The sequence below is a fragment of the Talpa europaea genome, assembly GCF_964194135.1.
Source record: "Talpa europaea genome assembly, chromosome: 9".
Taxonomy (NCBI): domain Eukaryota; kingdom Metazoa; phylum Chordata; class Mammalia; order Eulipotyphla; family Talpidae; genus Talpa; species Talpa europaea.
In genome coordinates this window covers 15222609-15238270 of record NC_140076.1, presented here as the reverse complement: position 1 = coordinate 15238270, position 15662 = coordinate 15222609, and the positions used below count along the sequence as shown (strand labels likewise).

The 15662-nt window shown below is 46.7% G+C and overlaps 1 protein-coding gene across 5 annotated transcripts; it reads right to left on the bottom strand.

Moving 5' to 3' along the window:
- Positions 1 to 7390: 7390 nt before the first annotated feature.
- On the bottom strand, positions 7391 to 14043 carry PIGV (phosphatidylinositol glycan anchor biosynthesis class V; the record flags this gene model as incomplete). 5 transcript variants are annotated; one of them, XM_084243875.1, is made up of 4 exons in its annotated part: positions 7391 to 7672; positions 9018 to 9425; positions 10053 to 10139; positions 13966 to 14043. In XM_084243875.1, 4 exons carry the CDS (start codon positions 14041 to 14043, stop codon positions 7391 to 7393), a joined length of 855 nt encoding a protein of 284 aa, XP_084100001.1. The 5 variants fall into 5 exon arrangements, with proteins under 5 accessions (XP_084100001.1, XP_084099999.1, XP_084100000.1 ...); XM_084243873.1 differs by having other exon boundaries at positions 9018 to 10157; XM_084243874.1 differs by having other exon boundaries at positions 9018 to 10139.
- Between the last annotated feature and the right edge of the window lie 1619 nt (positions 14044 to 15662).

Sequence of the window (15662 nt, the reverse complement as noted above, 5' to 3'; positions counted from 1 at the left end):
AGCCCGCTGACAAAGCAGAAATGGGATTTGCCAGCCCCAGCTCCAGTATTTCACAGCAGAAAGTACAAGGGTGGGTCTGGAGCTGAGAGGCATTAACTTGACAACTAGCACATGTGCCTTTATAAAGTATTAGAGGAAAGAGGTGAACTCAGGTGAAAATTAGATTTCAAAAACAAGAAAGAAAGGGAGACAGAACAAGTTTAGAGATGATGGGCCTGTCAGAGTTGGAAAAGCTGACTGCTTCTGGACAACATAGTGTAAAACAAGATTGGAAAAGGTCTTAAACAACCTGAGTTGAAAGATGTGATCACCACTAAGGCAAATATGTTTAGAGTGTGACCTTCCCACTTAACGTCCCTGTTACTTCCCCAGGTGAAACCTCCCCAGTTTCAGCATAGCTATGTTACATTCAGAGTGAGGAAAGAGTTTAGGAGACAGTGGTGATACGGTTGTACAACGATGAAAATATGCTTAATGCCACTGAACTTTACACTCAAAAAGGTCAAAATGGTAAATTTTGGTATGTGTATTTTTACACACACAAGCCTTTGGCTGTCTGAAATTTAAAATAATTTACCCCTGCCCCCCACCCCCCGCCCACCACCATGCTTAGACCAGTAGGAAGTAAGCTGTGAGAGCTGAACATTCTCCAAAGAGGTCATACTTTCCAGAACCCATCTCAGATATGACCATGAAGAATAGTCAACCATGGGCCTCCCCGGTGGCGCAGCGGTTGAGCGCTGGGCTGTAAGGCTGCCCGCAGCCTCTGCAGCGCTGGTTCGGTCCCTGGCTGCTCCCCGGCCACCGGGTGAGGGTCCCACATGGCGCACAGACCTCTCCTGCCGCCCGCTGCTCCCCTCAGTAGTGTGCTTCGGTCCTTCTGCCTGCTCTGCTCCCCGCTCTGGCTCTGGTGAATTCTCTCACCCTCCCGTGCTTCTGACTGTACCCAGTGCTTGTATAAATAAATAAATAAATGTTTAAAAAAAAAAAAAAAAAGTCAACCAGGAAGAACTTCCCAGAGGGCACAATTGGAAGTCATAGAGGATGATGGCCAAATGAGTTCCTCCTAGAACAAAGTCAGGATCTAATTAAGGAACCACCCCAGCTCGACATATCTGAAGAGTAAAGAATTGGAACTGCTTGGGACCAGTGACTGTTGTACACCTTCCATTCTTTCTTTTTCTGAGTAGAAAGTTACCCTATTCATGTACTGAAGTTGCCCTATTCATGTACTTCCATTGTATGTGGGTGTATTTGTGGGGGTACCAATAACTTGTGATGTAGCTCCTAAGAAACCATATCTGAAGCTGACTGAGACTTGGAGTTGAATAGAGTGACTAGAGGGGATGTGAGGTTACCTCTTTTGCTAACCTCTTTGCAGAAACAGAAACAGCAGAAACAGGCATTTGCTCTGAAAGAGAGATTGAGGCAGACTGTGATACATGAATACATGTTCATTTCTTCCTAAACTCACAACCCAGACTTCACTTCCCACTAGGGTAGCCAGATTTGGCAAATAAAAACACAGGATGCCCAGCTACATTTGAATTTCAGATAAACCCTGCATGAAACATGATTATACTGAAAAAACATTTATTTACCTGGAATTCAAATTTAACTAAGCATCCTGAATTTTATCTTCCCAAACTCCCTTGCAATTTTACCATGTGACTGAAATGGTATCAAAGTATAAGTGGTGTGCATTTCTTCCAGGCCTGGGGCACTCTGAACATCTAGAGGAGGGCTGATTCACAAAATGGAAAAAGCCGGCATCCCAAGTGGCCAGTTAGGACCGGCATCTCTTCCCCTACAGCTGCACTAGGACAATGTAAACAAGAAACATTTATTATTAGGCCACTGAGTCTTGGGCATTGTTTGTTATAGCAGTTATCCTGTGCTGAGGGTGTCCCTCATCCTTAGATTCAAAAGCTTTTCTCATCTTTTTTTTAACCTTAATAGCATATGACCCTGTTAATCATCTTTCTTCTTAAAACTCTCTCTTTCTCTGATAATGTTTCTGGTCCTTTGACGATGATGATTTTAAAAATAATAAACTATCATTCCTGAAGTTCTTCCTATGTGCCAGGCTCGCTATTAGTGTTTCCTTTACTCTTCATAGCTCTGTGGTAAGTGCTATTGCCCCCATTTTAGAGATGAGAAAAGAGATTTAGAGATGTTGACTCACTTATCCAAGGTCTTAGAGGACTTCTCTTGACACTTTCCTTTTGACAATCCCATCCAGCATACTGGCTGCTGTAATTATCCTGCCTGCATGGGTCAGTCTCTTGTCCCAAGTTCCACGTTTCCTGGCCAGTGGGGTGCTGATGGCACTGTAAACTCAACGTGCCCAAATCGCAGTTATTTCGTTCTTAGTACTGTTCTTTTTTTTTTTTTTAAAGACTTATTTATTGATTGATACTAGCACTGGGTACAGTCAGAAGCGCGGGAGGATGAGAGAATTCACCAGAGACAGAGTGGGGAAGAGAACAGGCAGACTGACGAAGTACACTGCTGAGGGGAGCAGCGGGTATGGCAGGAGAGGTCTGCGCACCATGTGGGACCCTCGCCAGCGGCTGGGGATTGAACCGGCACTGCAGAGGCTGTGCGCAGCCTCGCAGCCCAGCGTTCAACCGCTGCGCCACAGGGGAGGCCTTTTCTTCTTCTTCTTTTTTTTTTTTTTAAGATTTATTTATGGGCTGCCCCTGGTGGCGCAGGTGGTTGAGCGCCATGCTGTGAAGATGTCCGCAGCCTCTGCAGCGCTGGTTCGATCCCAGCCAGCGGTGAGGGTTCCACATAGTGCGGCAGACCTCTCCTGTCTCGCCCGCTGCTCCCCTCAGCAGTGTATTTCTTCAGTCTGCCTGTTCTGTTCCCCACTCTGGTGAATTCTCTCACCCTCCTACACGTCTGGCCTGTACCCTGGTTCTTGTATAAATAAGTTAATCTTTAAAAAATTTTTTTAAAAAGATGTATTTATTTATGCATACAAGAGCTGGGGTAGAGGCCAGAGATGCGGGGGGCGAAGGGATTCACCAGAGACAGAGTGGGGAACAGAACAAGCAGATTGACTTAGAAGTACACTGCTGAGGGGAGCAGCTGGCGAGTCAGGAGAGGTCTGCTGTGCCATGTCGGTTGCTCCCTGGCCAGCCAGGCATCGAACTCGTGCTGCAGAGGCTGCGGATTGCTTCATAGTGCAGTGCTTAACCTCTTGGGCCACCAGGGAGGCCCCCTTAGTACACTTTCATGTGGTAGCTCATCTAATTCCCACAACATCCATAAGAGACAATGTCACTATCTTATCCACAAGGTAGGCAGTGTCATCCACAGTTTACAGAAGAGTAAATAGGCTTAAAGGTTTGGTATCTGGCTCACATCTCCATAGCTTAGTACACAGTAAAGCTGGGCTTAGGGCTCATTTAACGGTCTAGATCTCAATTGCCTACTTCCTACGCTCATTCTCTACCCTTACCTTTTAAATCCTACCTATCCTTCAAAGTCCAGTTCAAAGGCCATTTCGCTACAAAATCTTTTCAGGTCTTTCAAGCTGAGAGATCGCTACCGTGTGTAATTTTATAGAGCACTTACTTTGTATCTCACGTTTTCTGAAGTATACAAAACTTTAATTTATTCTCATCATCAAGAGGTTCAAGTAGAGATACAGAGCAAGAAATCTGAGTATCCCTTCACTCCCCAGAACTTATGACTTTCTGTTTTGATTAATGATTATGTATCTCTGCTAGCAACTCTATCAGTCGAAGACAGGAGGCATAGCCGAGTCACCTTCAGTCCCCTAAAATAGGCATTAATAAACAACTGCTGAAAGAATCCATCATTTTCAAATCCCTGGAGCCTGTACATATTACACGTTTAGATGAAGGTAAGAAGGTCTGTTCAAGAAAAGTGATTTTTTTTTCTCCAGGGGTGACTGGTAAAGACATGTCAAACACTCCCTCCCCTCCCACCATCATTAAAGAACAAAAAAGCATCTACCTCTAGGTATATGAAGCGTCTGGTTTCTGTTTTAGCTGGGTCTCAGAAGGAAATGACTTTTCTCTGAAATTGTAGACGCCCAACCCAGCTGCAGCATTGTTAGACCTCAGGGTAAACAGGAAGCTTCCTGCCTTGGGCCCTTCATGTCCCTCTCCCAGACTATTAAAGACTGATAATAGGATGGTAAAAGGACAGCTGCTGGCCATAAAAATCCAACTATCCCTTAGATCCTTAGAGAACAGCAACTAGATCCCACCAAGGTCAGAGAGAAAACAATCTTTCTGCAGGTCACAACAGGTGTGTCTACCTTGCAGAGATCCTGTTATTTTTTATGACCACTTGTAACCATAATGGTCTTTGTAGAATACCAGAGTGATTTAGTATTAGTTGATCCTTAGTACTGGAGAGAAGAAGGGATTCCCACTTAGAGGGTTTCTGGCCCTTGAAATCACGTTTTTCTGGGGGTGATGCGATCTATTGTGAAGGTTAAGCTGAGACCACCAGAGCAGTGAGATCACCCTGCCCCATAGAGTTTGAGTCACCTCTTTCAATAGAGAAACAAACAATTAGTCCTGACATCCCCCCAAAAGAGGCAAAGACAAGAATCCATGAGGGCAAAAAATCTGGAGCTCCTGACTCAGCAATAAAGAGCTGAAACAGGACCTCAACACTTCCTGCACACAGAGTGGAAGGCCCTGGGTTTGCAGCTGTTGGTGAGGGAGGGAGGGAAGTTTCTGCCAATTGGAGGGACACTAGGGCAGGGGTGATCATCTTTTGCCAAGAAGGGCACTCGGATGTCTTGGCAGAAGGCAGAGGGCTGCCCCAATCTGTGTGTACATTTTCAGAAGCATTTGACTCTGGACCAAATTCTCTCAGCTGTGCTAAAGCTGGGGCGATGGCTGGGAAATGCTTATTGGCCAGGCTGACTAGAAGCTCCAACAGAGGGTGCTGGGGCTCAGCCAGCAGCTTCCCTTCAGCTGGCAAGTTTAGCTTTCTGTCATGGTCAGAGGGAGTGTGTCAAAATTCCAATTCTCAGGGCTCTCTAGTAGCTGCTTATGGTTATCCACCTATTTTGAAGTTTTTGCTTGCTGGAATTTTTGGCTCAAATGGGGAATGAGTGGTAATGATGCAGCCTCTTACCTGGCTCAAAGAATGACCAGAAATAGCGCAGCACAATGACCTTACTATCATTGAAGGGATGAGTTCATAACCTAAGGGGGGCCAGGACGATAGCATTTCATTCAAGCTTGGATTTACCTACAATATATCAACTCATGATGCCATGAATTCTCTGACACGGGTCTATCAGTCATGCACTGAAGACTAGCAAAGAAACGATTCAGTTGCCCGGCGCAGGTTTACTTGCTCAGGACATGCAGCCTTAATTGCGAAGTATAATTGCTTTCTCTTATTCAGAAGAAAGGTGACTTAAGTTACCCCTCAGTTGCATTCAAGGGTAGTGAGAGAGTCTAAATGCTAAAACCAGAAGACCTGAATCTTTCCTCCTAACAGCACATGTTTAAGTCTACAAAAACTGTTTCAGCTGGGATGATTCCACTGTTTAAAGTAGGTCTGAAGACGGGAACCTTCCCGGTGGCGCAACGGTTGCGCGCTGGGTTGCGAAGCTGCCCGCGGCCTCTGAAGCGCCGGTTCGATCCCCGGCTGCTCCCTGGCCACCGAAGGAGGGCTCCACCTGTCGCGCAGACCTCTCCTGCCGCCCGCTGCTCCCCTCAGCAGTGTACTTCGGTCCTTCTGCCTGCTCTGCTCCCTGCTCTGGTGAATTCTCTCGCCCTGCTGCGCTTCTAACTGTACCTAGTGCTTGTACAAATAAATCTTTGGGGGGGGGGGGGAGTAGGTCTGAAGAACTTAGAGCTGCAAAGGACCTTTAAAAAGTTATATGGCTCACCACAATTATATCATCCCACTAGGGGTAGAAGGACAGTATCATTCCCCCTAGTTTCAGAAGAGCTACTAAAGATCTGAAAATGTTCCCAAGGTCACAGCTGGTAGGTGTGGTTTCACCCAGAGGTCTAGAATCCAGGACTCCAGCCTCCTTGCACAATGCTCTTCTTACTGTGCCATTTTTTTCCCCCAAAATAATTTGTATTATTTTACAAAAGGAAATTCATTGATTGTATAACCAAAAGTTGTTTAATGTGCACATATAAGACTTTTATTTATTTATTTATTTATTTTTTGGGTGGGACCCTCGCCGGTGGCCGGGGATCGAACTGGCAGTGCAGAGGCTGTGGGCAGCCTCACAACCCAGTGCTCAACCACTGCACCACCAGGGGAGGCCCAAGACTTTTTTTTTTAAAGATTTATTTATACAAGCACTGGGTACAGTCAGAAGTGTGGTGTGTGGGGGGTGTGTGTGAAAGAATTCACCAGAGCCAGAGCGGGGAGCAGAACAGGCAGACTGATGAAGTACACTGCTGAGGGGAGCAGCAGGCACGGAGAGGTCTGCGCGCCATGTGGGACCCTCGCTGGTGGCCGGGGATTGAACCGGCGCTGCAGAGGCTGTGGGCAGCTTCACAGCGCAGCGCTCAACCACTTCGCCACTGGGGAGGCCCACACATATAAGAATTCTAATTTAAATGAACAAAGCATTAAAAAAAATCATCATAAACAATATCCCATTTAGAAAAGATGATCTCACTTATTACCTCTGCTACACTATGCAGGCCTCCACCCCACATTCAGACTACCCCAATTAGGGCCTTCGATAAAATTTACATTCTTTTTTTTTTAAGATTTATTCATTTATACATACAAGAGCTGGGGTACAGGCCAGAGATGCGGGGATGGGGGTGGTGAGAGGATTCACCAGAGTGGGGAATAGAACAGGCAGACTGACTGAAATACACTGCTGGGTGTAGCAGCGGGCGAGGCAGGAGAGGTCTGCTGCACCATTTGGGTTGCTCCCTGGCCAGCTAGGGATCGAATTCGTGCTGCAGAGGCTGCAGATTGCTTCATAGTTCAATGCTTAACCCCTTGCGCCACCAGGGAGGCCCGAGATAAAATTTACATTTCAATAATTTACATTTAATTTTACATGTGGTTCAGTGGCAAGTATAAGAGTATCTTTACTATGCTTGTTTGACAAGACAGATCCAGGTGTATTTCAGACTTGAAATACGATTTCTTCTCTTGCAAAGAATAGTTACTACCCTAAAATTTGCCGTAGCCAGCACCAGAAAGGGCTCTCTAGTGAGTCACACTTCTCCCATTCCTAACCCATCTTTAAAAAAAGAGAGAAAGAGAATGCACATGAGAGAAAGGGGGTGCTTCTAATGGACAGAGAAGGGATAGCAGGGCAGGGCAGTGCAGGTAGAGCCAATATGTGTTTGTACTTTCAGACCCTGGGTTAAGGCTGCTTCAGTCTGTCCCCTGAGACTCCAGGTCATGTCCAAGGCAGGAAGTTGCAATGCAGGAGTAGTCCCAGGAGCCAGTAAGTCAGGAAGTAGCCTAGAATGCATTGTGTGATTGGAGAACAGGTTTTCCAGTTGTACAAAAGTCCCATGATAGAATTTCTGGGGACCTTTTGTCCTGGTGGGGAGTCCCCTGCAAGAGGCTTCCCAGGCATAGTCTCTAGGGACCTTAGCAGCGGCTCTTGATCCTGAAGCAAGTGAGCTGGAAACCAGTACACAACAGGCGTGGAGGAGCCCAAAAACCTGGTGAGAACCTGGAGATCATAAGAGAGGGAAAACCCACAAAATTATTGGACTCTTACTGCCTCAAACTGGACTAGCCTGGCAGTTCCAGGATTAGTGGGGTAAACTACAGTCCCATGACTAGAAATGTACTATATAGGGAAAGAAATTCAACAGACCTTAGGATTTGCCTTACAAAGCTGTGCATGACACCAGCCAAGTGACTTCAATATTATGGTAAATATAGGTACAGACTCATTGCCACAAAAGGGGCAAATCAATACTAGAAACTCTATACGGTCTGATTTTAGCCCAGGGCCTGGACTCTGAACTCTCAGCCATGACATGGGCTTTGGGAACTTGAGCTGGTTCCTCCATTCCATAAGGATGGTAAAGCAGAGGGAAAAGGGTAGGGAAACAATCTTCCTCCTATGGTATTCACAGTCAGTCTCCAAACAGCCTCCCTCTCCCCCTCATCTAACCTGGAAACTCTAAGCTTTGCTGGCACTCACTCTAGGGGCTAATCCAGCTACAAACACAGAATGCTACTTTCAATTTCCTCTGTGCCTCTTATTCACACAGCTCAGAGAGGTTTACAACAGCAATGTGCGCCTCCAAGATGCAGAAACTGCTAAGGAGTGGCCAGCAAGGGGACAAAAAGCCTTCCTTGGGGTTATGTTGGAACTGGGACTAGAGCCAAGAAAAAGAATTGAATGTACAATCAAGCCCTTCCTCCAGCCCTCTCTAGCCACCCCCAGCACCCAAACATTGCACAAGACATGTCCACTGAAAACTGAGCACCTGCCAGAGTTCAGAGTACCTTCAAAAGTCAACACGCAAGTAGACATTCTGGGTATAACTGTGTGTTAGGGGAAGGTCCCAGGGATATTCTCTGTGTTTGTTCCTATATGGCAGTCAGATCAGGTCCTTGTGCAACTCTCTTTGCACATGTCTTCCCATCTGCCCAGAATGTTCTTTCCTAGCTTCTTAAATGGAATTCTTTCTTACTCTTCTAGCCCCAGCGTGTGATGCTTCGCCCTTAACTCCTTCAGTCAGTCAGTGCCTTTTCCCTCTGTGCTTCCATGATACTTTATCTCAAACAGCAACCCCTCCTCCAACCCACTGTAGTGTCTGTTTATCTGTTAAAGGTCTGTCTCCCCATTTCTACCATGAGACCCACTAGGGCAGAAATCATACATTACTCACGTTCCATCCTCAGGGGTCTCACCCAGAGTCTGGCGAAAGAATGCCCCCAAATAAGTGCTGAATTAATAAGTTAGCTACAGGTCACTCAACTGGGAAGTCAATTGTCTTCTTTGTCCTTGGCCAAAGGGTTTGCCTATATTCACACCCTTACCCAGCCAGGAGGCACCTCACCTGAACATGCATGCACAGACCACCAAACAGCAACAGCGCTACAGCGTGGACCAGGTATACAAACACCCGAGGACTGAGGAATCCAGGCTCAGGCTTCTCTAGAGTCTTATTGATCTTGTTCCTTCGCATCCCGAGTGTAAGGCAGAGCCAAGGGTGGGTGGTCACATATGTCCAAGTTGCCCAGGCAACCAGCACAGTCACTGGGGCAGCCAGTAGAAAATTGGGCACCTGCTTGAGCTCATAGTATCTCAAAAAGCCAACATTCCAGTAGATGTCCTGGACGTAGCTGTAGATGATGGGGAGCTCCCAGGAGCACCAAGGCGGCACATTTCCATCAGCTATCCGGTAGCTCCTGTTCACAGCTAACTGCAGGAAGGGCTCGGGGATGGGGCGAGCTGAGCCCGGCAGACAGAACTGGGAATAGGCATAATACTGAAAGAGGGCAAAGGGAAGGCCAAGTGTGAGCACTGACAGTAACACAGAGCCCAGCAGCCTCAAGAGGCTTCTCAGAGGATTCAGCACCATGAGAGAAGAGAAAAAGCTTCGGCACTGAGCATACACGAGGAAGCCAGTGTTGACAAGACCGTTGGAGCGCACGCCGGTGGCGAGGGCAAAGAGGAGTCCGCTTGTCCGGCTTCGGCCCCTTTCCAGCTGCCCCATGGCGCTGAATGTCAGGAGGGCAAACAAAGCTTCTGAGTAACCCGCCGCCAGGAAGACATTGGCGGGGCTGAGGCAGAAGAGCAACGCTCCATAAAAGGCCTGGCGGGGACAGTGCAAAACCAGACGGCCCAGGTCATGAAGTGCAACTGCAGCCAGCACGGAGAACAAGGAATTGAGGGATGCTACTGAGATTAACAGGCAACTCCGTAGGCTCAGCAACCCCTTCAGGGGTCGCAACAGTTCAGTTCCTGCCAACAGGACTAGAGGGAAGCCAGGGAAGAAGGCAAAGTTGTGCTCATACAGGTAGCCGTGCTCAGCAATGAACAGAAAGTGTTCAGCATCCCAGTGAGACAGGCCACCCAGAAGCCCTTCCACAATTTGGTCCACAGAGCCTGAAGGGGCGAGGCGAGGAGGAGTGAAGGCATCTGCACTGTGATCTGGGATGATGGCATTGAAGAAAGCCTGTGGGATGAAGGAGAACTAGGATTTTGGTCGAGCAACTAGAAGAAAAGAATTACCACTTAGTAAAATGAGGAAGAACAGACTTGTTGGGGGGGAATCAGGAGTTCACTTTTTTTTTTTTTTTTTTTTTTAGAATTTTTTTTTTGTTTTTTTTTTAAGATTTATTTATTTATACAAGCACTGGGTACAGTCAGAAGGCGGGAGGGCGAGAGAATTCACCAGAGCCAGAGCAGGGAGCAGAGCAGGCAGAAGGACCGAAGTACACTGCTGAGGGGAGCAGCGGGCGGCAGGAGAGGTCTGCGCGCCATGTGGGACCCTCCTCCGGTGGCCGGGGAGCAGCCGGGGATCGAACCAGCACTGCAGAGGCTGCGGGCAGCTTTGCAACCCAGCGCTCAACCGCTGCGCCACCGGGGAGGCCCAGGAGTTCACTTTTGGACTAGCTTAGTTTGAGCTTTATATTCTGGTCATAAGTCAACTAAGCAGTGCAATATGCAAGTCTGTGCAGGAGAACAAGCAGTGCATGGATGGTATTTAAAGGCGTGAGACTGAATGAGATCACCGAGGGAGGAAGTGCATCTTGAGAAAAACAGAGATTGGAGGGCTGGGTACTGGACAGGTCAACATTCCAAGGCTTGAGAGAGGGTGAGAATCCAGCAATGAAGATAAAAAGGAACAGTCAGGGAGAGGAAAACCAGGAGAGAACGTTATCTGAGAGGCAAGAAAGGAAGTGATCAACTAACTGTCAAATGCTGCTGATGGGTCAAGTAAGATGGGACTGAAAACTGACCACTGCGTTTAGCCATGTGACGGTCATGGTGACTGTGACAAGAACTAGTCCAGCAGAGCAGAGGAGCAAGAAGTCTCCCCAGACTGGATTTAGCAGACAAGGGGAGAAAAGAGACAATGCATACAGACAATAATTTGGATGGGTTGTACTGTAACGAGGAGCATGGAAATAAGGTGAATGATAATGTGGGGTGAGCAGAAATCTTGTTTTATTTTTCAGGTGAGAGATAAATGTTTGTTTGCCCACATGTATAATCAGTGGTAGAATGGAAGTCACTGAACATGCAGAGATAGGGGAGAATTGCTGGAGCAGATCAAAGATGACAGAATTGCTACTCAACTGGAGGAGTTCATCTCCAAGAGGACAGAATACCTTCAGCAGTGAAGGCACAGAGGTGCAGATATAGGTAGCTGATGGATGTGGTGGGAGCATATACAAGGTCGTTTCTGATTGCTTTTATTTTTCTGAGTTTTCACTCAGAAAAGGAAGTTGGGGAAGAGGTGTTAGAGAGCCAAGAGGAAAACTAAGTCACTGAGAGATAAACTAAATCATCCATTACCCCAGTTCTCAAAATAGGCTGTGCACTGGAATTATCCAGGGATGATTTAACTGGGAATGCAGGAGGGGTAGACACTGAGGTCTTGGTTTTTTTTAAGCTCCCCCATGTGATTTTGAGGTGCAGAAAATTTTGAGAGAATGGGACAGTGAATGGGTTAAGGAAATACACTAAGACTGCCAGGTAACACAAAAGACTTACTAGTGATCTTGAATAAACAAAGATGACAAGTTAGTATAGTTGTGTGTTTTTCTCTGGACAGATACAGGCATGGAGTAGGCAGAGAACTGAATTTTTTTTTTTAAGATTTATTTTTATTTATACAAGAGCTGGGGTACAGGCCAGAGTCACGGGAAGGTGAGAGTATTCACCAAAGACAGAGTGGGGAGCAGAACAGGCAGACGGACTGAAAGCACTGCTGAGGTGAGCAGCGGGCGAGACAGGAGAGGTCTGCCTTGCCATGTGAGAATCTCCCTGGCTGGCGGGGAATCGATTGGTGCTGTGGAGGTTGTGGACAGCTTCACAGCGCTGCGCTCAACCCACTGCACTACTGGGGAGGCCCAGAGAACTGAATTTTTTTTCCCAAAAGATTTATTTATTTATTTATTTATTTATTTATTTATTTATTTATTTATTTATTTATTTATTTATGCAAGCGCTGGGTACAGTCAGAAGCACGGGAGGGTGAGAGAATTCACCAGAGCCAAAGCAGGGAACAGAACAGGCAGACTGACGAAGTACACTGCTGAGGGGAGCAGCGGGCATGGCAGGAGAGGTCTGTGCACCATGTGGGACCCTCGCCAGCGGCCGGGGATCGAACTGGCACTGAAGAGGCTGCGGGCAGCTTCGTAGCCCAGCACTCAACTGCTGCGCCACTGGGGAGGCCCCCAGAGAACTGAATTTAACCAAGGTTAGGCTTGGGAGAAAGAAGCGAGTTTTGTTATGTGTGGTGGACCATGGAATCTAAGTTGGGTAATAAGGGGAACTAAAGACATGAGGAGGGTGAGGGACAGTGAAATGGTGGTAGAATCAATGAACTACAAGTCCTGAGGGGTAGAAGAATCCTTAGAGCTGGGATACCAAAGAGAGTGAACAGGAAAGACAGGAGACAGTGGTTAGATGTTATCATCTTTATTAATACTGAAACTACGAAGGTACCAAAGGTAGTGCTGGAAAGAGTGACAATTTATCAGAAGCAACTTTCAGGAATGAGAAGGAATGAGCTGCCATTAACAGAGAGGACAGCAGCAATGAAGAATAATTGGGGATTTAACTGATAGCATAGGTTTTAAGGGTGGAAGAGGAAGGTAAAAAGGAAGAGACAGGGGCCTCCCTGTTGGCACAGGGGTTAAAGTCTCAGCCCTATCAAACTATCACCAGCCACTGAGGCATGAGTTCAATCCCCAGCCAGAGAGCTAAGCTATAAGGTGGAGTAGAACTCTCCTGTCTCACTCACTGCTCCCCTCAGCAGTGTATTTCAGTAAATCTGCCTGTTCTGCTCCCCACTCTGTTTCCGGTGAATCCTCTCACCCCCTGCACCTTTGGCCTCTATAGTTCTTCTATTCATAAATTAATTAAATACAAAATAAATAAATTGGGGGGCATCCCTGGTAGCACAGGGGTTAAAGACAGCGCTATCAAGCTATCACCAGCCACCGTAGCATGCATTCAATCCTCAGCCCCCAGTCTTCCAGGGAGCAACCCAAATGGCGCAGCAGACCTCTTCTTTCAACCGCTGTTCCTCTCAGCTGTGTATTTCACTAGATCTTCCTGTTCTGTTCCCCACTATGTCTCTGGTGAATTCTCTCACCCCCCCACACCTCTGGCCTATACCCCAGTTCTTGTATGTGTAAACAGAGGAATCCTTAAAAAAATAGATTGATTGGTTGATTGAAAAAAATACATATCAAGGGTAGCCTTGGGGGGAAAGGGAGTTGCAAAAGGCCAAATGCATCCTGAGGGTTGTCTATGGGTGAGCAACAAAGGGAGGCACCTGGGGGAAGCGCTGGGGGAAGCTGACTAAGCATACACAGTTTTAGGACAGTGCTACCTCTTCCCCATTCAACTGACTCATAAAGTACTCAGCCACCTGGTAGGATGACCCAGGGCAATGTTTTCAGCTGTCACACCTTGAAACATCTCTGGCTACAAAATATCATGGTCTGTTGGAAAGACTACTAGTTCAGAAGTTAAGGAACCTGGGTCTGATTCTGTCCCTCTGTTATTTGCTATGTGACTTTAGGGAATCCATTTAACCTTTCTGGTCCTCTGTTGCCTCTTGTGTAAAAACAAGGGATTCAGTTTAGAAGGAATTAAAGGCCATTTCTAAGAGTTCTGCCCACATTTCAGCTAAAAAGTCACAGCTTTATGATTCCAACCACTAGTACGGCATAGCTGGAAGTGGAAAGGAGATGGGGCTATTCTCTGTTTCTAGCCCCATCACATGGAAACTGCATGTTCAGGACAAAAGATCAGAGACTGACCTGCAGCACCAAAGTCAGGACACGGCAGCTGACCGCAAACCTCAGCACCTCTTTCTGGAATGGGTCCAAGGGCCACATCCTCCCATCACCAGGAATTCAGGAGTGTTGCTGCCAGGACTGGTTCCCTCAGGCTTCTAAATACCAAAACACAAGAAGGAAATATCACACATGGGCTGAAAATAAACTTTTGAAAGCATTCTTTATGGAGACTATCTTCAGTATTACCAAGGCAAAGTGAACCACCTAACTTCCCAGATGAAGGAAAAGCATCTGGAAGACAGATGGGACCACTTAGCGTCAGCCTCAAGCACCGTGTTCTTGTGAGAAAAGTTCCACACTAACAGGTATAAAGCAGAAAGCTATGTTTGCAGGAAATCTTTAAAAGCCTGTTGCATGCAAGTCCTGGGTTCAAGTTCTGACTTTGTCATTCACAAGTTCTCATTTAGCCCTTCTGAGCCTCAATTCTTAATGGATAAAACGGGAACATAGTATCCCATAAAACTGTCATGACAGTGAAAGGGAGGAAAGTGGCAAGTACTACTGACTCATACTGTGGTTGCTATTATTTGGTGTGCGTTCTTTTACTCTTGCCCAGAATAATAAACTAGGTCCCAAACCAGAGTCCCTAAAGTGGGGCACAGGACTGAACTCGAAGACCACACTGTCTGTACCCTCCAGCTTAGCCCTCTGATGTGTGCTCAGCTGGTCTGTTAAATTAAGCAAAGAAGGAAAACCACCACTCAGCAGGACTTCAGCCAGGGGGGAAGACAGAGTTGACTACTAGGGATGAAGAACTGTCATTTCCCATGTCTTTATTGGAATGACAGCAATGTATAAACAATTTCAAGGCCATTCTGAGGCAAGGAATGCACTTTAAGGCTTTTTTTTTTTTTTTTAAACAATTCCTTGGACTAAGGAGCCGTGACTCCCAATCATGTTAGAATGTTCGAACACTAGTAGTCTGAAAAATCTGAAGGGAGGGCAGGGCAAGAGCATCAGAGACAGCTCATCAATTTGGGGTAAAGAACTATTCTTAAAGGAAAAGTATTTTTTTTTTTTTTTAGGTTTAGATATTTTATTTTATTTTATTTTTTAAGATTTATTTATTTATTTATACAAGCACTGGGCACAGTCAGAAGTGGGGGAAGATTAGAGAACTCACCAGAGCCAGAGCGAGGAACAGAACAGGCAGACTGACTGAAATACACTGCTGAGGGGAGCAGCGGGCGCTGGCAGGAGAGGACTGCGCGCCATGTGGGACCCTCGCCTGGTGGCCAGGGATAGAACCGGCGCTGCAGTCTGCCGGCAGCTTCGCAGCCCAGCGCTCAACCGCTGCGCCACCAGGGAGGCCCAAGGAAAAGCATTTAAGGTGAGAAATTAACAAGGAAGATTGGTAGACTTCTTATTTGACTAATATGTTTAGCTCTCATTTCTGGAATTTTCCTCTGCTTCTCACTAGACTGTTATATCCTCTCATTGCACAGAAGCCTTGACGTCTTTATTGCTACTGCTTATTTAAGTTGTTTGTGGGGGCAGAATCAATCTTCTCCCAACGATATCCCCACCGTCTACCATACAAACAGGCATTTTAAGCCAGTGTTCTGACTGAGTGGACGTAAGAACAGGATGTGGCATCACTAGTTCATTGATTCTGGATACAAAATCCGTGCCCAAAGTGTTCCTCCCACTATATCTCA